This window comes from Notolepis coatsorum (assembly GCF_963971535.1).
Source record: "Notolepis coatsorum genome assembly, chromosome: 15".
Lineage (NCBI taxonomy): Eukaryota > Metazoa > Chordata > Actinopteri > Aulopiformes > Paralepididae > Notolepis > Notolepis coatsorum.
This window is the reverse complement of record NC_140179.1, coordinates 59,983,132-60,008,899: the sequence shown is the minus strand read 5'-3', so window position 1 is coordinate 60,008,899 and position 25,768 is coordinate 59,983,132. Positions and strand designations below refer to the sequence as shown.

General features: G+C 40.6%; 1 protein-coding gene across 1 annotated transcript in view; it reads right to left on the bottom strand.

Annotated features, from left to right (window-relative positions):
- Window positions 1-208: 208 nt before the first annotated feature.
- fanci (FA complementation group I) overlaps window positions 209-25,768 on the bottom strand; it is a 122,967-nt gene continuing 97,407 nt past the window's right edge. The window contains exons 29-38 of the mRNA XM_084330243.1: window positions 24,823-24,950; window positions 24,382-24,447; window positions 20,390-20,486; window positions 14,193-14,377; window positions 11,806-11,862; window positions 9,582-9,641; window positions 6,268-6,345; window positions 3,426-3,521; window positions 2,747-2,845; window positions 209-1,132 (exon numbers count right to left, since the gene is read on the bottom strand). Coding sequence (XP_084186369.1) covers window positions 956-1,132; window positions 2,747-2,845; window positions 3,426-3,521; window positions 6,268-6,345; window positions 9,582-9,641; window positions 11,806-11,862; window positions 14,193-14,377; window positions 20,390-20,486; window positions 24,382-24,447; window positions 24,823-24,950 — 1,043 coding nt within the window. The 3' untranslated portion in view covers window positions 209-955. The remainder of the gene's footprint in view (window positions 1,133-2,746; window positions 2,846-3,425; window positions 3,522-6,267; window positions 6,346-9,581; window positions 9,642-11,805; window positions 11,863-14,192; window positions 14,378-20,389; window positions 20,487-24,381; window positions 24,448-24,822; window positions 24,951-25,768) is intronic.

The window sequence follows — 25,768 nt, the reverse complement described above, 5'->3', positions numbered from 1 at the left end:
GAAAGGTTAACCTTCTGTAGTGTGGTAGTGAAAGGCGTCTGTAGTGGTCGTGAAAGGTTAACCTTCTGTAGTGTGGTAGTGAAACGGTGAATCTAGTCCCCCGTTGATGACAGTACAAGCTCTTGGTTTTCAACTTTTAATATTCAGTTTTAAGAGTAGAAGAAAATCTAACTTAGCTTTTATAAAAAAATAATAATATTTACTGCTTGACTTTACAGTATTGTAGAATATAACTTAGAACATGGAAGTAATAAATCACTTAGATTGTACAAGTTGTTACAAACAATTACAATTAACATGTAATACAATATCAATAGTCAATGATAGAACTAATGATGGGGCTAAAAATGTCCTGGGCTGATTTCCACCCCTGAATAAAGACATTGCATTAATATTGCAGAACAATATATGAACAGGAATACAATGACAATTAAGTAGATCTAGAATAATGTCTTAATTATTCAGGGAAGCTGCTCAACAATAATAACGTTACATGCAAAACCTGACCAATGAAAACTTCCAGAGGATTAATCACTGGTTAAAAAAAAGTTGAATAACAATGGTGATGTGATTAACCTTATTTAAGTAGTTATTTACCCTTACTTAAGTAATCACTGCTTAGTTATTTACCCTGACTTAATTAATCACTGTCTTTCTTATTAAAATGTTGTGCTTTGGAAGTTTTCATCTACTAGTTTTTGTCTACTTTTCATAACATTTCTAAATTAAATGTACAAAACCTTTTTAAACGTTTCCACAGGTGAAGCCTTGGACATCTACCAGATGGTCGACATCACTGAAGGCTCTCTGGCTGAGGAGAGATAATAACGCCGAGTTGGTGCAGAGCAGTGCAGGACCACACCTTCACCAGAGGAGGCCATCCATCCATCCAACCCACGCGCCAACCGCTGATCAAGTACCAGGGGGCGCTCGGGGAATTGGGACCGTCTCCCATCTAGAGAAGATGAGGGGATGCAGTTTGAAGAGCGTTCAGTTTCCTCCTCTTCTTCTTCTTGGGTTCCTGGGTCGTCTCTGGCTCTGGGGGGGTGGTGGTGGTCATGAGACTCTGTTTCCTCCTCTTCTTCTTGGGTTCCTGGGTCTTCTCTGGCTCTGGGGGGGTGGCGGTGGTTGTCTGAAGGAGAGAGAAACAAAACGGCACTGAGATATACGGCTGAACCCGACTTCTCTGAATGTAACGGATTCTAACCCACGTGGGGGAACCAAGCGCCTATACCGCTCAGCCAAGGAAGCAGCACCCCCCGTCCTGTCCCGTCCGTCCGTCCAAGGGAAATGTTATGGTTTGTTTTCTCACCCAAAACAGCCAAGTCTAGCAGCACGGCTGCATTCAATTAGTTTCCGATGTAGAGGAGCATTATGCGCACTGCTAGACTTGGCTGCTTTGGGTGAGAACGGACTATTAGGCTTTCCAGGCTGCAGGCAGGGGTACTCTGTTACACCTTTTGCAATGGAGTTCTGCCAGGGAGAATGAAGTTTTCAAAATGCTCGACTAAAAGCTTATTTATTTTCAGTGTTTTGTGGTTCAGATTATTTCGGTTGCGTATATCATCAACAAGGAAAATACCACAATTGCGCACAATCAATGTCCAGATGGTAGACGTTCAGATTTGAAAGTATTGACTACCGTTTAGACAAATGAGGTTCTACTCATCTCTCTAGAGCGTATGCCTCCAGGTAGGGATGAGATGTGGGGCGACAAGTGGCTCAGGAGGTAGAGCTGGTCGTCTGGTAATCGGAAAAGGTTCCCGGTTCTATTCCGGGCTGCTCCCGGTAGAGTGTCGAAGTGTCCTTGAGCGAGACACTTAACCCCTCTAACTGCTTCCGATTGAGCAGGGTTTCACCCCTGCCATCGGTGTGTGAATGAATGTAAGGTATAAGTTGTAAAGCGCTTTGGATAAATAAATAATAAACGCATTCACCAAATGACTAAGGAAAATCTGCCGTTAGTCGACTATTGGTCGACTAAAAAAAAATATATATATATAATATATATATATATTTTTTTTTATCATTCTATTTGGGCTGTGGGGGTGCTTAATGTCTGAAGGAGTCGACTGAAGGCTTATTGTCCTCTGCAAAAGCATGCAATTGGTCCACTGATGGATACATTTGATATTTGTGTGTTCATTAGATGGGTGAAATCCTCTTTCAGTGCCTCTGTGCCTGTTTTCTTAGGCAGTTAGCCTCTGGTATGCGTGCCATTAGCGTTAGCCACGCTTCTAGGCCTCTTTTCTTTTGGAAAGAATGATAAAAAATAAAAACAAAAAAAATATATATATGTTTTTATTTTTATTTTTTTATATTCGACTAAGAGGTTGGCCAGTCGACTACGGCCCCTTTAGACCGATTAGTCGACTAATAGGGGTCAGCCCTACTACGTTGTGTGGTAAATGGTGCATTTATGTAGCGCTTTTTATCCAAAGTGGTTAACGACGTCGTTCCTCACATTCACACACCGACGGTGCGAGGTGCCAACCTGCTCATCGTGGAGCAGTTAGGTGTCTCTATGCTCAAGGGACACTTCGACGCACTGCCCAGGAGGAGCGGCAATCGGAGCGGGCAACTTTCTGACTACCAGACGACCGCTCTACCTCCTGAGCCACCCTGTGTGATGCGACTGACTGAAACCCAAACCACGTCTGTGAATGTGGAAGCCACAAAGGCGGTCCCCGTGCAGACCGGGGGGCGGGACTTGTTATTCTGTACGGAGGCGGCAGCACCAACTTACCGGCTGGCTGTCCTGCTCCTGCAGAGCCGCCTCCAGGGTGGCAGCGTTGATACGGAAATCTCTGGAGGTGCTGAGCTTCATGTACTGCATCAGGTTCACCTGCACGACAAACACAAACACAAGTCGAGACGTTCTTTGCCGAGGCCGACGGAACACTAGTCTCCATTTTGCCATCATGATAATAAAGGTTTTGCTGTGTACTTTGTGTGTGATTGATTGAAAACTTTATTAACAGGTTGCAGAATGGGTACAGTACAGTACAGCTCAATACACACAATAGTTAAGGGGATGCAGACCAGAGAAAGACTTTCGTCTTGTTTACATCAGGGTCCCCCATTTTCAATTCATGACATTTATGACATACACAACATACAGATAAACAGATATATCATGATATTTATGACATACAGGTATATAGTACTGTTACATTTGTGACATACACTGTATATATGCAAATATACAGTACTGTTAAACAGCGATCCTAACAGAAAAGATATACATACAAGGGGGAGGAGACTGTACATTGGGAGGGGGTGGGTGGGGGGAGGGGGGTGCAAGCATAGGGAGGGGGGGGGGGTTGGACATTTACGGGGGCCAGTTTTCGAATTGCAGCCTCCCGTAGGTGCTCTTTGAGAGTCCTGTGTTGTTGACGCGTTACCTCAAGAGGTTCAACTCATACCTTGGACTTCTTGGAGAGAGTGATGAGGAACTTCTCATATTGTTCGATGCTGAATATCAGGTTAGGAATGGCCTTCGTCTCGCGCAAGAGTTTGGCCTCGAGTGACAGAGAGAGAGAAAAGAAGAGTTGACTTCAGATTGAAAATATAAGTCCGGGAAGGTCAAACATATTATGAAGTATTTGTATTTTCTTTCCTGACACACTTTGAGAAACAAAGAACATTTCATTGCAGGTGATCCTCATTTAATTGTAATCAATTTACCTCTCAAACCCCGCCCTCTTTTCTTGATCCTCCAATCACAACTGTTGCTTCCCTGTCTAGAAACTTTGTTTGTCTTGAGGGAAGCAACAGTCGTGATTGGGGGGGGAATCAAGAAAAGAGGGCAGGGTTTCAGGTAGGGACTTAATATTCTATATACCGTAGTCAAAGTTGTAAACTACAGCTGGCCTACCTTCTTTGTTTATGCTAACGCTATTTTGAGAGTTCTATCTAGCGTCAAGAATGTAAGAAGCCTACTTTATTGTAAATCATCCCTCAGGGTAAAACTTCTAGATATTGAATAATGAATAGAGACAGAAGCGTCATGCAGGTCCTCAATGGTTTCATTACTATTTTGAGATGGGTCAATATAGTCTCTTACATGAACTAAGGAGTGTGAATAATGGGCCTCACTCATGAAGCGATATAAGAACAGATTTTGTTCTTAACTAGCATTTCCTCTTATTTTGTTCTTACCTGGGATTCAGCAATGTTTTCTTATTGTTGCTTTTCTCTCAGGCAATACCAAATTCTAAGAGTGGTCGAGAGCACTCTTACCCAGATAAGAAACTCTTACCCAGATGAGAAACATTTGCTCAAAGACACTTTACAAAACAAACAATATAATACAATACAGTTTTAGTAGATAAAACAAAAAAATATATATAAAATGGTGAGAGAGGAAGGAGTTCATGGGTTGAAAGCAAACCATTGGTCAATTGCCCCCAAATACAGTACCCCCAAATACGACTTTATAAACCCAGAACTTTTGAATAATAATAATTATTATAACTTATTGCGTGCGTTCTGCTTCTGAAATTGATTATATATTGCTGTTAGAACAGTTAGATGCTGGCTGCCCATATATAGGTTTGGAAATACCGGATCTGTCACCTGTCATCTCTCTCTGAAAGGAGAGAGCATAGGATCAGCGGCATATATATATCAGTATACTGCGCGATTGGTTCTTGACAAGCGTGCAGCCAGTCGTTCAGTATTGACAAAGCCTACTTTGCTGGAACGATTTATTTCGCACTATACAGTACGTATACGTATAAGTACAAGTATAAGTCTTTATTTGTCATCAGATTAACACACACACACACACACACATGCGATGAGCAACCCACAGGAACACACACACATGCACTGAGTCGCAAGTCGTGAGACGTGTGTGTGTGTGTGTCATTTTGAGATCAGTCGCAAATTGCTTCCTGTTGAATATATCAGACAGGGATCAGATGCCGAACCACGGCTGTTTTACACACGCCACATTCGCCCTATAAGGAGATGGTGGAGTGTCTGTATGCAAATTAATTTAGCGCGAACGCGCTTTTGAGTTTAAGAATGAGTGGGATTCATCATGCAAATATCCTGGGTAAGCACAGATTTCGACGTTAAGAACGGCTTGATGAATGTGGCGGTGGCTTTTCTTATTGTTCTCTTAACAGACAGGTAAGCAAGAATATAAGAAAAATAATAAGAGAGTATTGTTGAATGAGGCCCATTGTCCTTACTGAGGCTGCAGGTTTGAGATAGGTGTGAATACAGTTCTTACCGAGGCTGCAGGTTTGAGATAGGTGTGAATACAGTTCTTACCGAGGCTGCAGGTTTGAGATAGGTGTGAATACAGTTCTTAATGAGGCTGCAGGTTTGAGATAGGTGTGAATAAAGTTCTTACCGAGGCTGCAGGTTTGAGATAGGTGTGAATACAATTCTTAATGAGGCTGCAGGTTTGAGATAGGTGTGAATAAAGTTCTTACTCAGGCTGCAGGTTTGAGATAGGTGTGAATAAAGTTCTTACTGAGGCTGCAGGTTAGAGATAGGTATGAATAAAGTTCTTACTGATGCTGCAGGTTTGAGATAGGTGTGAATAAAGTTCTTACTGAGGCTGCAGATTTGAGATAGGTGTGAATAAAGTTCTTACAGAGGCTGCAGGTTTGAGATAGGTGTGAATAAAGTTCTTACTCAGGCTGCAAGTTTGAGATAGGTGTGAATAAAGTTCTTACTCAGGCTGCAGGTTTGAGATAGGTGTGAATACAGTTCTTACTCAGGCTGCAGGTTTGAGATAGGTGTGAATACAGTTCTTACTCAGGCTGTAGAGTTGAGATAGGTGTGAATACAGTTCTTACCGATGCTGCAGGTTTGAGATAGGTGTGAATAAAGTTCTTACCGAGGCTGCAGAGTTGAGATAGGTGTGAATAAAGTTCTTACCGAGGCTGCAGAGTTGAGATAGGTGTGAATAAAGTTCTTACAGAGGCTGCAGGTTTGAGATAGGTGTGAATAAAGTTCTTACCGAGGCTGCAGAGTTGAGATAGGTGTGAATACAGTTCTTACAGAGGCTGCAGAGTTGAGATAGGTGTGAATAAAGTTCTTACCGAGGCTGCAGGTTTGAGATAGGCATGAATAAAGTTCTTACTCAGGCTGCAGAGTTGAGATAGGTGTGAATACAGTTCTTACCGAGGCTGCAGGTTTGAGATAGGTGTGAATAAAGTTCTTACCGAGGCTGCAGAGTTGAGATAGGTGTGAATAAAGTTCTTACAGAGGCTGCAGGTTTGAGATAGGTGTGAATAAAGTTCTTACCGAGGCTGCAGCGTTGGCCTCCTCCCTCCTCTTCTTCTTCTTCTTGTCATCTGTTCCTCCTCCAGCCAGCTCTCCACTCTAACAGGGAAACATGTTCTCGTCAGTACAACCTCATGGGTGACCAGACAGGCCACAGCACGGCTAAACTGATCGCCAAGAGGAAAGGCCAGCTGGGCTCCGACAGACCGAGCTCTGGTAGGGACCCGACACTGGCTAGTGGAGACAAGGCATCATATATATATATTATTATTGAACCGTTTACAAGTTCACCTATTTGAGAGCTGAGGCTTTTCTAGATGAGCATTATTCTCCTCTAGAAAAACCTTCCCTCTGTTCCAAATGAGCAGAACGCTCATTAGGTTGGATCTGATTTGGAAGACAGCTGACATTGTGAGCTTTGTGACAACCTCTAGTTAGAATCCATGTAGCTACTGCCTCTGCTGTAATGAACATAGGGCTGGGCGATATGGCAATTATTTTTTATCACGATACAATTTTTCATATCGTTCGATATTTTTATTAACACATTAATTGCCAATAACGAGTATACTTGTTATTGGCCGCCATGCGTTGAGTGCCAACAACGAGTAAACTCGTTTTTATGATAGTAATTTCTTTTATTCGCTATTGGCATTCATAATTCATCCAGGAAGCCTCCGGGAGCCAGCTGGACCCTGTCTGATATTGCAACGCCTCAATACCGCCACCTGGTGGATTTCGGGCGAGTTACACTCCACTCTAAACCGGAAGTGGGGCTCTGTGCATTGGGGAAAAAGCTCCGCCAGAGATATCTTGTAACGTGGATCAATATACACACTCGAGTGCATGGGATCGCTTTCGAGACACAAGAATCAATATGCTTTCGGCGTTTATTGCGTCATACAAACGGAAAATGGATCTAGCAGATCGACGTCAAATAATTGGAATATTTTTCCTCCAGTCTCATCGGGCACAGATAAGAGGAACCTAACGTTATTTCCAGCTCGATTGTCCATGTATTTCATTGCAATCTGTCCAATCAACATATGGTGTCTTACTAAAGAAAGCCGTTACTGACAATCAAGGAATCATAAACGACCCCCCCCCCCCCTTTCCTTCACGCATGATGGAGCATAATGTATAGCGATCATATGCATTTGAAATTTTTAATATAGCGTGTATAGGGACGAAACGCCAATCGATAATGTATAATACGCGTCAGGGCCTATAGCGCACGTTCTAGGAATGACTGCTATACAGTCTAAAAACATACTTATATTCTCGACGGTACTAACACGACAATGCAGAAAAATATAAAGTTCCCACATCCTGAACGATAGATACCCAATGTTGAATGGGCCATAGTAATTTCGATATAGCTATAATAATTAAAAAGTTATAGCCCTGCAAAGAAGGTGAGCCACTCCATAGGGTTACAGCGCTGGCAGAAGGTGGTAAAGATGGGCATACTGCATGGCACGCAATGTGTTATTAACACTTTGATTGCCTAAGGCTAAATTCATGATATACCATCCCTTGCCAGCTCTATTTGTCTATGGAAAAGTTCCCCTTCTTTGCAGGGCTATAACTTTTTAAATTCTATTGCTAAATTGCCATTATTAGGGCCCATTCAAGGTCCTATATGTATTGTTCATTGTGTAGCAACGTTAAACTTTTTCATTCACATATTGTTTTCATCTCTTTCTGCAGCTTTCTCCAGAACGTGATTTATAGCCCCAAATGCATTATATTGATGATGAAATCCAGTTTGGTAGGAATCTGTGCGAGATCAAAAATTTCAATTGGACGTACTTCTAGAAGTTTCACGTATCATCTGATGATGACCGGATGGGCGGGGGATCGTTTATAATTCCGTGGGCAGCGTTATATCATTCATCTAGTGTGGGTGATATGATCATCAGAGCAGTTTATATCGAACACGTTCAAAAATAACGCTGAATCTTACCGTATCTTCCTCGCGCCGTTGGACGATGAGCGTGGAACTGAAATATTCCTATTATGGGATGTAGAAATACGCGATCTATTTCCAGGTTGTATAATAGTATATACGTCCAAATCATGTTGTTTATCGAGTTATTGGCAACGGATCGCTATGTATTGTGTCGAGATCGAGTCCCGGGACCTATAGAGAGTGCCCGGAAGTAATATGGACGATCAGCACTTCAACCACATAACTTCCTGTTTGGCGCTTCTGCCGATCGGCCACCAGATGGCGCTCTTGAACCGCTAGAGGTTTGAGAGGAGCTCAGAACTGTGTGTGAAGGCTGCGGATGGAAAATATGATTCCGATCACAGATTTTTGAAATATTGATATTAAAGACGAGTTACGGCGTCCTCGGCAACTTGAGCATGGCGGGGAAGGACGCCTAAACACGTTTTCGGCACTTAAAGTGTTAATATAAAAAAAAATATATTTTTTTTAATTATTATTTAAACAACAAATGTATGTTTATTTTGCAGCAATTCTTTGTCGTTGCCGCCATCTTTAGTGTTACATCCCCTCACACTCCAGTTCTCAGGCTGCAGCTGGTTTGAAAGCGAAAATACAAAAATAAAGTGGCTGTGGCTCCAGGGGAGTTGAACAGTTCTGGCTCTGCTAGTTTCTTTTCCATCTTTTGGTGCTTTTTTGGTGGACAAACCACCGCACATGTGCACCGTGACTCGTGACTTTCACTACTGTGTACTGAAAGCAAACAAAATAAATGGAAAAGAGAAAAATGTATCTCAATTTGGTCAGTATTGTCATTTGGACAAGCAAAGCCATTACCGTACTTTTCGGACTATAAGCCGCGGCTTTTCCCCCCATTTTTCGACCCTGTGGCTTATATAACGGTGCGGCTTATATGTGACTCGACGTGACCAAACCCGAAAATGTAAAAATCTAAATATTGCTTTTTTGACTGCATTGAAATGTTATTTATCTGTTCCCTTATTTGCTAAACTTAATACAACTTGTAAATGAGTTAATTCTTGTTATTTGTCCGACAGTATTGTGTCCCAATGCTAATTACATATGGTAATTAAACATTAAAACACCTGCGGCTTATAGTCCAGTGCGGCTTATATATGTACACATCATTCAATTTAGCTGCTGCGGCTTATAGTCAGGTGCGGCTTATAGTGCGAAAAGTACGGTACTTTAAGTTGCAGGCAAGAAAGACAAGTCTGTCCACTGTCTCTGGTTTTAAAGCTGCCCTGCTGCAGGTCACAATACAAATTGAATTATCGATATAATTTGTATTATCGATTATTAAAATATATCGCCATAATTATCGCTATATCGCCCAGCCCTAAATGAACACGCTGAGACGTACCTGAACGTAGGTGATGAAGGAGTAGCACTGTGGGGTCAGGTGAGAGCCAGACAGTTTAACCTGGACAGACGGGATGCAAGACAAGTAATGAGAACACAAGATATACTGAGAAGCTGGACTTTAAAACAAGATATACTGAGAAGCTGGACTTTAAAACAAGATATACTGAGAAGCTGGGCTTTAAAACAAGATATACTGAGAAGCTGGGCTTTAAAACATGATATACTGAGAAGCTGGACTTTAAAACAAGATATACTGAGAAGCTGGACTTTAAAACAAGATATACTGAGAAGCTGGGCTTTAAAACAAGATATACTGAGAAGCTGGGCTTTAAAACATGATATACTGAGAAGCTGGACTTTAAAACAAGATATACTGAGAAGCTGGGCTTTAAAACAAGATATACTGAGAAGCTGGGCTTTAAAACAAGATATACTGAGAAGCTGGGCTTTAAAACAAGATATACTGAGAAGCTGGACTTTAAAACATGATATACTGAGAAGCTGGACTTTAAAACATGATATACTGAGAAGCTGGGCTTTAAAACAATATATACTGAGAAGCTGGGCTTTAAAACAAGATATACTGAGAAGCTAAAACAAGATAACACTGAGAAGCTGGACTTTAAAACAAGATATACTGAAAAGCTGGGCTTTAAAAACAAGATATACTGAGAAGCTGGGCTTTTAAACAAGATATACTGAGAAGCTAAAACAAGATATACTGAGAAGCTGGGCTTTAAAAACAATATATACTAAGAAGCTGGGCTTTAAAACAAGATATACTGAGAAGCTGGGCTTTAAAACAAGATATACTGAGAAGCTAAAACAAGATAACACTGAGAAGCTGGACTTTAAAACAATATATACTGAGACGCTGGGCTTTAAAACAAGATATACTGAGAAGCTAAAACAAGATATACTGAGAAGCTGGGCTTTTAAACAAGATATACTGAGAAGCTGGGCTTTAAAACAAGATATAATAAGAAGCTGGGCTTTAAAACAAGATATAATAAGAAGCTGGGCTTTAAAACAAGATATACTGAGAAGCTAAAACAAGATAACACTGAGAAGCTGGGCTTTAAAACAAGATAATACTGAGAAGCTGGGCTTTAAAACAAGATATAATAAGAAGCTGGACTTTAAAACAAGATATACTGAGAAGCTGGGCTTTAAAGCAATATACTGGGGAGCTGGACTTTAAAACAAGATATACTGAGAAGCTGGGCTTTAAAACAAGATAATACTGAGAAGCTGGGCTTTAAAACAAGATATAATAAGAAGCTGGACTTTAAAACAAGATATACTGAGAAGCTGGGCTTTAAAGCAATATACTGGGGAGCTGGACTTTAAAACAAGATATAATAAGAAGCTGGGCTTTAAAACAAGATATACTGAGAAGCTGGGCGTTAAAACAAGATATACTGAGAAGCTGGGCTTTAAAGCAATATACTGGGAAGCTGGACTTTAAAACAAGATATAATAAGAAACTGGACTGTAAAACAAGATATACTGAGAAGCTGGGCTTTAAAACAAGATATACTAAGTAGCTTGGCTTTAAAACAATATATAATAAGAAGCTGGACTGTAAAACAAGATATACTGAGAAGCTAAAACAAGATAACACTGAGAAGCTGGGCTTTAAAACAAGATAATACTGAGAAGCTGGGCTTTAAAAACAAGATATAATAAGAAGCTGGACTTTAAAACAAGATATACTGAGAAGCTGGGCTTTAAAGCAATATACTGGGGAGCTGGACTTTAAAACAAGATATACTGAGAAGCTGGGCTTTAAAACAAAATATACTGAGAAGCTGGGCTTTAAAACAAGATATACTGAGAAGCTGGGCTTTAAAGCAATATACTGGGAAGCTGGACTTTAAAACAAGATATAATAAGAAACTGGACTGTAAAACAAGATATACTGAGAAGCTGGGCTTTAAAACAAGATATACTAAGTAGCTTGGCTTTAAAACAATATATAATAAGAAGCTGGGCTTTAAAACTGAATATAATAAGAAGCTGGACTTTAAAACGTAATATATAAGCTGGGCTTTAAGACGTAATATATATAAGCTGGGCTTTAAGACGTAATATATATAAGCTGGGCTTTAAGACGTAATATATATAAGCTGGGCTTTAAATGTAATATATATATATATATTAAGACGCAATGTATACTAAGATGCTGGGCTTTAAGACGTAGTTATTTTATATAGACCTACCAGTTTCTCGAAGCGTGCAGGTAACGCACCCTGCTGGCTCGAACACAGCTGGATATACTGAAACGACATGCAGGGGGAAATTAATATCACAGCAGAAACATTATACACAACAGTCATCACACACATAATAAACCTCTCCATAAAACAGGGACACGTCCCCAAGGACTTCAAAATTGCGAGAGTAACACCCCTGCACAAAAAAGGCAGTAAATTAGACCCAGGCAACTACCGCCCTGTTTCTATCCTTACCTCCATATCGAAAGTCATGGAACATTTTTTATACGAACAGGTCGAAAAATACCTTGCGGAAAAAAATCGAATCTACGAATTCCAATCTGGCTTCAGAACATCCCACTCCACTGACACATGCCTTCTCTATTTAAACGACCACATCAAACAAGAGGTGGACGCAGGCAAATACTGCGGCATGGTCATGCTGGACCTACAAAAGGCCTTCGACACTGTCAATCACACCATTCTGATTGACAAGCTAAAAGCAATTGGTTTTGATAGTCTATCAGTGAGCTGGATGCAATCCTACCTGGAGGGGAGAGAGCAGATGGTGGAGGTAAACGGTACCCTATCCCCCCCCCCTCACAGTAAGCTGTGGTGTTCCACAAGGAAGCATACTAGGTCCGCTACTGTTCCTAATTTATGCAAATGACATGTCATCAGCTTGTGACTGCAACTTGTTCCTGTTTGCGGACGACTCAGCCCTGCTGGTCTCTGACAAGAACAAGTTACAGGTTGAAAAAACCCTCAGCTCAGAACTAGGCAAAATATGCATATGGCTCGCTGATAACAAACTATCATTACACATGGGCAAAACAGAGTCCATTATCTTCGGTTCAAATAACAAACTCAGCAAGACCGACGGCTTCTCAGTTACAGTGGGTGACAATATTGTCACAAGGAAAGAAGATATTACCTACCTGGGTTCCATCCTAGAGGCAAATCTTTCCTGTGACAAAATGGCATCCAATGTAATAAAAAAAGTCAACCAACGAACTCGATTCTTGTACCGGATCTCCTCACTGGTAAACAAGAATACCCTGAAGACTCTGGCAGGAGCACTCATTCAAGGGTACTACGACTATGCTTGCACCTCATGGTACCAAAGCACCTCAAAGGCGCTAAAAACAAAATTACAAACATCTCAAAACAAACTGGTCAGACTACTGCTTGACCTTACTCCTAGAACCCACCTCACCCCTGCCCACTTTGACAACCTAGGATGGCTTAGAGTAGACGACAGAGTACAGCAACTTGCAATGGGCCTGGTCTACAAGATACACTACACGACCAAGGTACCCATGTACATGTCAAAATACTTCCCAAAGGTCAGTGAATACCACGATCACAACACCAGAGGGAGCTCCACAAATCATGTTAAACCCAGATTCGGCTCAAACAAGGGACTAAACACGTTTCGCAATTATGTCACATCAATGTGGAACCCCCTACCCAAAGCTGTAAAGGAATGTGAATCACTACCCACTTTCAAAAACACTCTCAAAAAACACCTACGGGAGACTGCAATTCGAAACTGGCCCCTGTAAATGTCCTAACACAACCCCCTCCAATGTACAGTAAAAATTACCAAGTATGGTCTTGTCAATATTCCAATGTACAGTTTTGCTTGTACAGTTGTACAGTGTCCCCCCCCCACCCCTCCTACCCAACCCCCCCCCCCCCCACCACCTCCAATGTACAGTACTCCCCCCACCTACCCAACCTCATCCAATGTACAGTTTCTACGTCAAATGTATATACTTTTTTTCTGGACTCTTTTCGTATCACAAACATTAATGTATTTGCAAATCTGGTATGTCATAAATGTATAAATGTAGCAGTACTGTCTATCTGTATGTCATATATGTCATATGTTACGATGAATTGAAAATGGGGGACCCTGATGTAAACAAGACGAAAGTCTTTCTCTGGTCTGCATCCCCTTAACAATTGTATGTATTGAGCCGTACTGTACTGTACCCATTCTGCAATCTGTTAATAAAGTTTTCAATCAATCAATCAAACACCCACTGACCTACAGAGCCTACACACACACCCACATATCTGACTACTAGTGTGGTGTAAGACCCTACAAACACCCACATAAAAAAAATAACTAACCCTAACTAACCTTACTGTCATGCACTTGTCCTAATATACTAACCTACACTGTAGCACTCAACACTTGATGCACATTGTTACTCAGCTGATAGAGTTGTACCCTTCCTGATGACTTGTCGTACAGAACTTGTAAGTCACTTTGGATAAAAGCGTCAACTAAATGACCAAATGTAAATATTTGACGAGGGTGGTGTAAGACCGGACAGACACCCACATATTTGACCAGGGTGTTGTAAGACCCTATAAACACCCACGTATTTGACCAGGGTGGTGAGGGTGGTGTAGGTGCGGCTCAGCTCCCGCAGCAGGGTGTCGGTGGAGGCGCCCGGCAGCAGGGCGGTCTGGACCAGCTCGTTCAGAGCCGTCAGGAGGGTCCCGAGCTGCAGCGTCACAGCCTTCTCCACCGGGTCCTGCAGGCCTTCCGCCTGGGTGGCCTCCCCTGTGCACAACAATAACAACCTGATGTTATTATTTTTTTTTTTTTTTAATTTTTATTATTATTGCAAAACAAAACTTATTAAAAGTCAGTACTCAACACACAATGTATAATGAAACTTTCAGTAAAGGTGGTTAAAATATATGCAAGTACAGAAACAGGATAAAACAAAAATAGTCAATAATAACATTTTAACCGTATACAGTGTATATCCAGCGAAGTTACAATTATATAAATGTTAGTATATAATATACCCCTAATACCTATTTTCTAAAACCCTACACACATATGCTCCAGCTCAAACCCCCCCCTCCCGGACCCCCTCTTGGATAGTACCTCCATTATCCCTCACTCCTAACCAGACACCACCATTATAGGCTAGCTTTTATTCTCTCCACCACTTCTAACCACATTGACATTTTGGATTCATTGAGCCCCAGAATTCTTGCTGTAGATATTTCTTGATATATCACATCGAGATATGTAAGAAACCACACTTTCCGGCACATTTTTTCCGGTTGAAACCAACGTGATGCGATCAGTTTTTTAGCTACTGTGATACCCGATAAAACCAATCTTTTTAGTTGTGGATTCACTGCAAACTCAAAAACATCATTCAATAGCAATACCGCGGGGTGTACAGGTATATTCCAAAATACGAGTATTGATAATTGTTGGGACACATCTTTCCAGAATGCCTTAACTGGTGGGCAGTCCCAATACATGTGCATAAATGTTCCTTCGTCCCCATTTGTACATTGGGAGCATTTGGAGTCTTGTATAAGCCCCATTTTGCACAGCCTTATAGGAGTCAAGTATGTCCTGTGAATATAGTTCAGATTGATTTGTTGATGATCCGGGTTCCTTGATGTAAGTCGGACATTTGCCCAGGCTCCTTGCCAATCAAAGTCATTTTCCAGGTCTGGTATATCCAGTGATGCCGGTAACGCGTTACTAAGTAACGCGTTATTGTAATCTGATTACTTTCCCCCGAAAATAGTAATCTAACGCGTTAATCTTTAAAAGCCAGTAATCTGATTGCAGTTACTTGTCCAAGTGGCTGTGCATTACTATTTCGTTACTATCTCATCATAAATTCATAATGCATGCGGAATGCAGTATTTTATTTCGTTTTCGACAGTCAAAAATACATTTTTGAGCTGTTTTTCTTATTTGGGAGTGACGTGGTGTGGCAGTGAAAGGGTTACACAAGAATGTGTCCTCGCGGCGTGACTGGACTCTCTGTCTGTGAGTGACTCTGCTTTGGCCCAATCACATTCCCCATCCACAGTCTGCGAATCAGAGGCAGAGTAGGGCGGGTCTTCACAGCACGTCATGTGACATATGCGCCAATCGTCTGACAGCAGGGCTCCGTCGCATTCGTCTGAGAATTCCACCCCAAAACGCTTGTCTAAACGAAGTGAAACCGCAAGAAGACTAGAGAGACATTTATAAAAACAATTTAATAGTTACAGTTGATATAATTGAATAGTTCAGCCTGCATTTGTTAGATGTGAATGGATACACTGGTTTTGTAAAACCACTGGCTGGCTGCTCTAATGCTCTCCCACAGTTCTTCAGGTGGGAGAACACGAGTGACAGAGAGAGGGGAGAGAGACACACACACACACACACACACACACACAAGCACACACACAAGCACACACGCGCACACACATACACACAGAGAGGGAGAGAAGGGATTATATTATAATAATAATAATTATTATTATTATTATTATTATTATTATTATTATTATTATTATTATTATTATTATTATTATTATTATTATTATTATTATTATTATTATTATTATTATTATATTAGAGATGTAGGCTGTCTGGGTGGGGTTGGAGAGAAAGAGGCATGGGGTGAGAGAGAGAGAGAGAGAGGGGTGAGAGAGAGAGAGAGAGAGAGGGGTGAGAGAGAGAGAGAGAGAGAGAGAGAGAGAAAAGCTCTTATTTGCCAGATTTACAGTTAATTTACATGTTAAAGAGAGACTGCTTGTATGTTTATAGAGAGACATTTATAAAAACAATTTAATAGTTACAGTTGATATAATTGAATAGTTCAGCCTGCATTTGTTAGATGTGAATGGATACACTGGTTTTGTAAAACCACTGGCTGGCTGCTCTAATGCTGTGAGCATCATAGACTGTTGCTTTACCATACTTGATGGTACAGAAGCTGAAGCACTAGTTTAACAATTTACGTTATGTGCAGAGAAACAAGTTAAAAACAATTTATGCACTTTCAATAAAGCGTTTAAAAAAAACTGTTGGGGGAACGACGACTTCGTAACCTAGTTACTTTCAAAGTAACTAAGTTACTCTGATAATCAAGTAATCAGTAAAGTAACTTGGATTACTTTTTAAAGGAGTAATCAGTAATCAGTAATCGGATTACTTTTACAAGTAATCTGTGGCATCACTGGGTATATCCCTCCTCCAGACATTGTCTAGTTGAAGGGTTTCATACGAGGACGTTAGTAATTGATAATAAAAACCTGATACAAAACCTCCCAATGTATCTCTTTCATAGAAAAATTTGTGGTATCTGTGGTGTTCAATTGGTATGTGTAATGGAACACCGTGAGATCTCATACAAAGTCGTAACTGTATGTAAAAAAGCCATGTGGACTCGGTGAGGTTAAACTTTATGCATATTTCGACATAACTACAGAGGCCCTTGTTATTAAAAATATCCCCTAATGAGTGTATGCCTCTTTCTTCCCATATAGGGAATCTTATAGGTCGTTTTCCCATTAAGAGAGCATTGTTATTGAATATGGGAGTGTGATTATGCCATACTTGAGGGTTAGGAAATTTCCTTTGTGTTTCCCGCCATGTCCTGATTGCATGGGTTATTATTGGGCCAAATTCTCGCTCACAATGCTTGATTGAAAGTTTAGTGTATGCTATGTCTTTCAATCTCTGTGGGGCTACTATGTTTTCTTCTAATTTTCTCCAAGATACCAAAGCCTCGGGGTCAAACCATATCTTCTTCAATGGTCTTAATGTGAAGGCATTAAAATATTGTAAAAAATCTGGGACTGCCATGCCACCGTCTGCTTTATTTCTCTGTGCGGTGGATCTTTTTATGCGAGGTGGTTTGTTATTCCAAATAAATTTGTATGTGGAGGTTTGTAATCTTTTCCAGTAGCCCTCTGGAGGAGGTAACGGAAGCATTGAGCTGAAGAAATTGATTCTTGGTAATACATCCATCTTAACTATTGATACCCTTGCCTGTACTGAGTTTTTAAGTTTTGCCCACCTGTCCAGGTCGTCCTTGATTTTGTTCTGTATTTTTGTGTAATTGTGCTTCACCGTTTGTCTTATGGTGGGAAATATTTTCACACCCAAGCATCTGAAATGTTTGACCATGGGTATCGCACCTGGGAGGGTTGTCTCTTTTTTTGCACTGGTGTTAAGAGGAAGAAAAGCCGACTTAGGCCAATTTATTTTAAATCCCGATAAATCACCAAAGTTCTCTATCAACTTGAGTATAAGCGGCAATGTGTTGTTGGGGTTTTGCATGAACAATATTACGTCGTCCGCATATAAACTAATTTTATGATGTGTGCCCTTGATTACTATTGGTTCTATGTGTTGGGATTGTCTTATAAATTGTGCTAAAGGTTCTAATGATAGATCGAATAGTCCGGGACTAAGAGGGCAACCTTGTCTGGCTGAGCGTGATACCGGAAAGATATCGGAGATGAATGTGCCTGTTGTAATCCTGGCCGATGGGTCCTTGTATAGTACTTTAATCATATCAATGAAACCTTTTCCTAACCCCATCCTTTCCAATACTGCCCATAGAAACGACCATTCCAACCTGTCAAATGCTTTCATAGCATCCAGGGATAGTATCGCCTTAGGTGTGATGTCCTCTTTGTCTGTATCTAGTACGTGCAGTATTCGCCTTATGTTATCATTGATCAGACCTGATGTTATTATATGTACGGATTTATTTGCACCTTTAAACAAATGATAAGCAGGTGGCACAGAGGGAAATTAACATTGTAAAAGGTGAGATGGAGCTTATTCAAAACATCTCCCCTAAACAGAAACAAACAATACACTAACGTTACATTACATCACACAAACACTACACCAGGGCCCTGTTCCTTGTACCTGGCTAACTGAGTTAGCCGGATAATTTTCAGGATAACTTGACTTAAGCTAGACATTTCCGTTCCTCGAAGTGCGATTGTCTAAATCACTATGGCAACAGATCATAAAGTTTGAACCTGGTCCAGCGCAGGGTTTAGTTCAGTTAGCTCGATAAACTGGCCATGCCCTCGCAAAGAAATGCCAGCTCCCTTCCTGAAATAATCCTCACAGTCTAGATCCCATTATACCATTCTGAATTATGTTTTTGTGCTTCGTTTTTCTAGAGGGGGCTTTTGAAATGTAAAATAATATACCTAAAATGCTGATAATAAATCATATTCAGCCTATGGATTTACTTTGTCCTAAATAATGCACGTCATATATACGGCGCTCGGAGTCGCGATACACACTATGTGGTTATTTTAATAACGGCGCATTGCAAATGTGAATCCCGCTGGGATATCTTTAATGAATGAAACCTATCAGGCGTTTGGCTCTGATTAGTTTCATATTCTCCGCTGTGGATGTATTTGCTTAACGGAGTGCCCGGATTGTGTTTCATTCAAGCATAAATTAAAGCGTCTTTATGCGTGGATTGTGAATGTGAATTACGAAGAATCTGGATCAGTCTGGATGTGAATGAATGTGGATTGTTGAATTGTATCACTGTCACTCACACGTTATTGTGATATTGTAACTGGGATTAAAATGTTTGAGGAGATGCGCTGTTTGACGGATTTGATGACGTGGACGTGATTTGAGAAAATGAATGAGCAATTGCAAGCCTTTGATGTTTTGATGAATGAATTTGAGAAAATGCATTTATCTGTTCAAGCACTGTTATCTGATGATGAACAAGAATGTGATGAACATGAAGTGTCACTGGTATAAACCAACGGTTAATCAATTCAATGCATGTATGGATGATGTCCGAAACAGATTAAAACCTGATTAATAGTGAAACTGCAAGCCTCCAAGCCTCTCTGACACGTTATTTCGGGGGTCACGCCTTGAAAACTTTGGGAACCATGTATTTATATAGTACATGATACCTAAGCGCATACAGTACAGATATCCTCATAAGTATCTATTAATTCGTATCAATTAGATACTCTTTGGGCTTGTTTTTATCTACTTATTCTGAAAGAGTTGAACTAATTATTTTCGCTAGCAAGATCTCATTCGATTATTCATTCCATTATTCCACATTTAAAGAAATATAATCTGATTGATTGGGGTAATGAGGGACTTAAAATTTGCCTATAGATTATGCATTTAACTTGTCTGCGAGGCTATTGAGCCGTACTATATTGTACCCATTCTGCAATCTGTTAATAAAGTTTTCAATCAATCAATCAATGCCGTTAGAAAATCAGGATTTCTGTGATCGACACCTGCTGTCTTTTCAGATGAGGCGTACCTGAACCAGGTACGGGGAATAGGGCCCAGAAGTACTTAGGGCTTGTGTCCATATAGTGTTTTTACTGGCAGAAAAGCGCTAGGATGAAGCGCTTGCGGTGAAAAAACAAAAAGGTTTAAAATGTTTTGTATCTATAGCAACAGTGTATCACCAACCACCTGACCACCATTGTATCTATAGCAACAGTGTATCTATCACCAACCACCTGACCACCATTGTATCTATAGCAACAGTGTATCACCAACCACCTGACCACCATTGTATCTATAGCAACAGTGTATCACCAACCACCTGACCACCATTGTATCTATAGCAACAGTGTATCTATCACCAACCACCTGACCACCATTGTATCTATAGCAACAGTGTATCACCAACCACCTGACCACGTTGTATCTATAGCAACAATGTATCTATCACCAACCACCTGACCATGTTGTATCTATAGAGGTAGGTGGAGGTGTGTGTCGGGTCCCTACCGGAGCTCGGTCTGTCGGAGCCCAGCTGGCCTTTCTTCTTGGCGATCAGCCAGTCCACCTCGTCCAGAACCCGGTCGACCTGAGACAGCACCAGCAGCTGGCGGATCACAAGGTTTGATTTATTGATTTGTATTTATCTCGAACCAACACACGTAACTATCACAACAAATTGATAAAAGCAAAAACAATATACATACATACATCTACATACACACATAATACATACAAACACACTCACACATACAAATAAAAAGAACCAAAACATCGATTTTGGTTCGAGAAGGGGCAGAAAGAACCTGAGCTTATCTAGTCCTGCCCCTTCCTTACATCAGAAAAAAGCAGGAGGAAGCCGGACCAGCACTCTCAGATTCAAACAAGTTTTAATCGCAGCCTTGAACAAACATGTTTCGAAGCAAAAGCTCCTTCCTTACATCACACAATTCACAGAGTCTTGCTCTCTATCTATAGTAAATGATAAAACAAGAAACAACTCTAAAAAAGAAGAAACAGTAACAGTACTACTCTAGAATTTCCTTTCATGTTTAAGAATGTTTGTTTATAACTGCTTTTAAATTTCCAAAATGTTTTAGTCATTTTAACGTCTCAAGCAGGCTGTTCCAAAGGTGATGTGGAGACGCAAGCATTAACCATTATTTTTTTTAAAGGGCCTTGGAGCGCGTTGTTATCGTGGTAAAATATGTTTCTGATAAAGGCCTCGCACGGTTTGTGGAGTTCTTTATTCCAGTGTGGCCGCATGTAACCATTGGTAACCACTTTCAAAAGAAAATGTCTTGTTGGAAAAGCATGGTGTTACTGTTCTACTGTGACTCGTTTTCAATATCCAGTAATAAGACACCAAATTATTATGTTTGTGATCAGTAGCAGTCAATGAGAAGGTGTGTCCAAACTTTTGACTGGTAATGTATATCTTCCTAATATACTAATATGTCTCTACCACACACACATGCACACATGAACACACACACATCCTCACTTGCACTCTCTCACACACAAACACACTACGGGTCACATAAAAAAAATAAGGGGAAAAAAGGTCACTTTAAAACTGTATATTGTATAGTATTGTATATAGGACTCACTACCTTTAACCCTTTCACTGCCACACTACCAAATGGTTAACCCTTTCACTACCACACTACAGAAGGTTAACCGTCTGTAGTGTGATAGTAAAGGGTTAACCTTATGTAGTGTGGTAGTGAAAGGGTTCATTCTTAAAGCTTAGCATTGTATTGGACTTTATCTTAGTACTTTTTATCATGTCTATTTTATTATCTATTCTATTTTATTATTCTATTTTATTTGTATTTTTTGCTAAATCAAGGCGGGCATGGCTACCATCATTTCACTACATGTCTCGTGTATGTACAGTGGGGGAAATAAGTATTGAACACATCAACATTTTGTTCAGTAAATGTATTTCCAGTGAGCGTATTCAAGCAAATTTTGCACCAGAATTTGGTATTAACTCAAGAAATCCAGACAAAAAATCTAAACATTAACACTTTGAGTGACAGCCACGAGAAATCTCGTTAGTTCATGCCATGCGTTGAGTGCCAACCGACGAGAAATCTAGTTTTTAATCGTTATTTTTTTAATTATCGATTTCCATAAATTTTTCATCAATCTAGCCTCATGTTACCAGTGGGGATCTGTCTGAGCTCGAACAGGGAAAATACCGACCCCTATCATCTCTCCGGATGGTATTGCACCCCATTGGATTGGACTGAATGAAATGGATGGGAAAAAAAGAGTCCGGATTCCACATTTTACTTGTCAGGCATGTAATCCGAGCCGATCCCATTCATTGCCCACCATCAGAACAGAGTGGAATATGTCTTAATAATCTAGCGTTTATTTGAAAACGATTAATAAATAGGCGGAAAAATGATAACGTGTTTTGTGTATTACAGTAAAGCGCGATTACTGCAGAATCATTTTTTTTCTGAAAGTTTCAAAAAACGAGCGTTTTTCAAAATGGTATCAAACGTTAATGAACCGATTAAAAAACAATCCGTTTCGACAATGTTGACTGCAAACAAGTCATTGATAAGCGGCAGGCGTATTAGACACATAGCCATAATTTAAGATATAGTTTATGCGTTCGCAAATATGATCGCCCTCCATTGACTACAGCGTTGGTACTCAAGCGCCTATTTCTGGCACCCCCTGCTGGCACGGAAAGTGTTAAAGTCCATATGTAAATAAAGTTATGTGTAATAAAGTGGAATGAAACAGGAAAAAGGTATTGGACACACTAAGAAAAAGCAGTAGACCACAGCAAGGAAAGGCAAGGAACTAGCTGAAAACCAAAACTAATGAGGCAACTCTACCTCCTATCTGTGCTAATAATGTCAACTGGGTTAGAATATATTGATGGGCTATAAAAAATAAAAATTTGTTTCCAAGGTGCCACACAAGAAACATCAACTGATGGGTAAAAGCAAAGAGCTCTCAAGACCTTCACAAACAGATAGTTGCAAATCATGAAAATAGAATTGGCTAAAAACGTATTTCACAACTTCAGAATCTTCCAGTAATCACCATTGGACGCATTTTCCACAAGTGGAAGCAAGATCACTCCATCATCAACCGGCCATGCACAGGAGCTCCTCGCAAAATGTCTGATCAGGGAGTCAGAAGGATACTTAGAAGAGTAGCCAAAGAGCCATGGACCACTAGGAAAGAGCTCGAGAAAGACTTGGAGGCAGCAGGTACAACTGTGACAGAAAAGACCATAGGCAATGCACTCCACCGCCATGGCCTCTGTGCGCGCTCAGCCGACAAGACTCCACTACTGAAGAAAAGACATGTTGAAGCTTGTTTAAAGTTTGCCAAACAACATTTGGACAAGCCAATGAACTACTGGGAGCATGTACTCTGGTCAGATGAGACCAAAATGTTACTTTCTGGCTGTCACACAACACACCATGTTTGGAGGAGAAATGGCACTGCACATTACCCGAATAACACTATACCAACAGTGAAGTTTGGAGGTGGAAGTATCATGGTGTGGGGCTGCTTCTCCTCTCCTGGTACTGGCAGACTTCATATCATTGAAGGAACAATGAATGGAGCCATGTACAGAGAAATTATTGAGAGGAACCTGCTGCCATCCACCAGGATGCTGAGGATGAGACATGGGCGGACCTTCCAGCAGGACAACGATCCAAAGCAAACAGCAAAGGAAACTTGCAGTTGGTTTCAGAGAAAGAAAATCAACTTGTTGGAATGGCCCAGTCAATCACCTGACTTAAACCCAATTGAACATTTGTGGACGCATCTGAAGATCCAGATTCACAAGAGGCCCCCCCCCCCCCGCAATCTTCAAGATTTAAAGACAATCTGTGTAGAGGAATGGGCCAAAATCACACCTGAATACTGCAGGTGATTAGTTACATCATACAGAAAGCGTCCTTGAAGCTGTCATTACAAACAAAGGCTTTGTAATCTAAGTATTGAATTAATTTCAGTTAGTGTGTTCAATACTTTTTTCCTATGTCATTCCACTTTATTACACATTTATGTATGGACTTTAATGTTTAGATTTTTTTGTCTAGATTCCCTGAGTTAATACCAAAGTCTGGTGAATATTTCACTTGAATGGCCACATTGTAAATATATTTACAGGGCAAAAGGCTGATGTGTTCAATACTTATTTCCCCCATTGTATGTGACGAATAAATCTCTTGAATCTACTACTATGCACTCAACACTGCAGCACTCAAAGTTTCAACACTGTTTGATGATCATTGTTACTCAGCTAAAAGAGTTGTACCCTTCTTGCTGACCTGTCGTAGAGAACCTGTGAGTCGCTTTGGATAAACGCGTTCAGCTAAATGACTAAATGTTAATGTAAATTCCTCATATCAACACATGGCAACCATTGCCTCGTCCATTGCTGTGTACAAAACGATGGTTACTATGCTTACGGCGGCCATGCTGGAGGAAGGAACTACACAAGCTGCACTTACGGTTGTCGTGGTAGCGGTCTTCATGTTGACTATGGCAAAGTGAGACTGCTTCTCCACCTCCACGTCCTGTCCACGAAAAAAGACAATGGAAGGGGGAGAAACACATCAATACATCAATATCTGAAATGAAAGAAGAATATCATTTATACCTACCTCCATTCGTGCCATCAATGGAAGAGGCAGGAGAGGGAGGCGTTGAGGTGGGTGGGTGGGGGGATGGTTGTGGTTGCTTGTTTGACTGTTGTCATGATCCTGCGACCATGTACTGTACATGTCTGTCTGTGTTCTTCTTGTTATGTATTTTTGCTGTGTTTTTTTGGAGCTCCTGTTTATCTGCTGTAACATGAGCCCAGTTTGGGACATACTAATAAACTGGACCTTGACCGTGAGAGCTCAGCAGCACTACAGTCAGTATCAGTAATAGTGGCGTGTACGGTGTACCTGGTCGATGTCTCCCAGCTGGCTGTGGATGTCCTGGCCGAGCTCCAGCAGCAGATTGACAGGACTCTTGAAGAGCACGTGGAGGCTGAAGAGGAGGGAGAGCAGGCCTTTACAGAACGGAGCATCCTCTGCAGAGACCAGAAAACAACATCAAAACCCATCTCTTGTTTAATTATTTCTTTAATTTGATCAATTACATGCTATACTGGAAAAGCTCTCCGACTCCCCCTCAGCCAGTCCTAGTCCTTACTGCCAGTAGCCATCAGGCTCCACAACCGTGGGCACGGACTGCTGCCAATTGCTGGAGAACTAACACGAGAACTATCTGCCTCTTAATAATAAACACTGTTAGGACTATCTGACTCTTAATAATAAACACTGTTAGGACTGTCTGACTCTTAATAATAAACACTGTTAGGACTGTCTGACTCTTAATAATAAACACTGTTAGGACTGTCTGACTCTTAATAATAAACACTGTTAGGACTGTCTGACTCTTAATAATAAACACTGTTAGGACTGTCTGACTCTTAATAATAAACACTGTTAGGACTGTCTGACTCTTAATATTAAACACTGTTAGGACTGTCTGACTCTTAATAATAAACACTGTTAGGACTGTCTGACTCTTAATAATAAACACTGTTAGGACTGTCTGACTCTTAATAATAAACACTGTTAGGACTGTCTGACTCTTAATAATAAACACTGTTAGGACTGTCTGACTCTTAATAATAAACACTGTTAGGACTGTCTGACTCTTAATAATAAACACTGTTAGGACTGTCTGACTGTTAATAATAAACACTGTTAGGACTGTCTGACTCTTAATAATAAACACCGTTAGGACTGTCTGACTCTTAATTAATAATAAACACTGTTAGGACTATCTGACTGTTAATAATAAACATTGATTGATTGAAAACTTTATTAACAGATTGCAGAA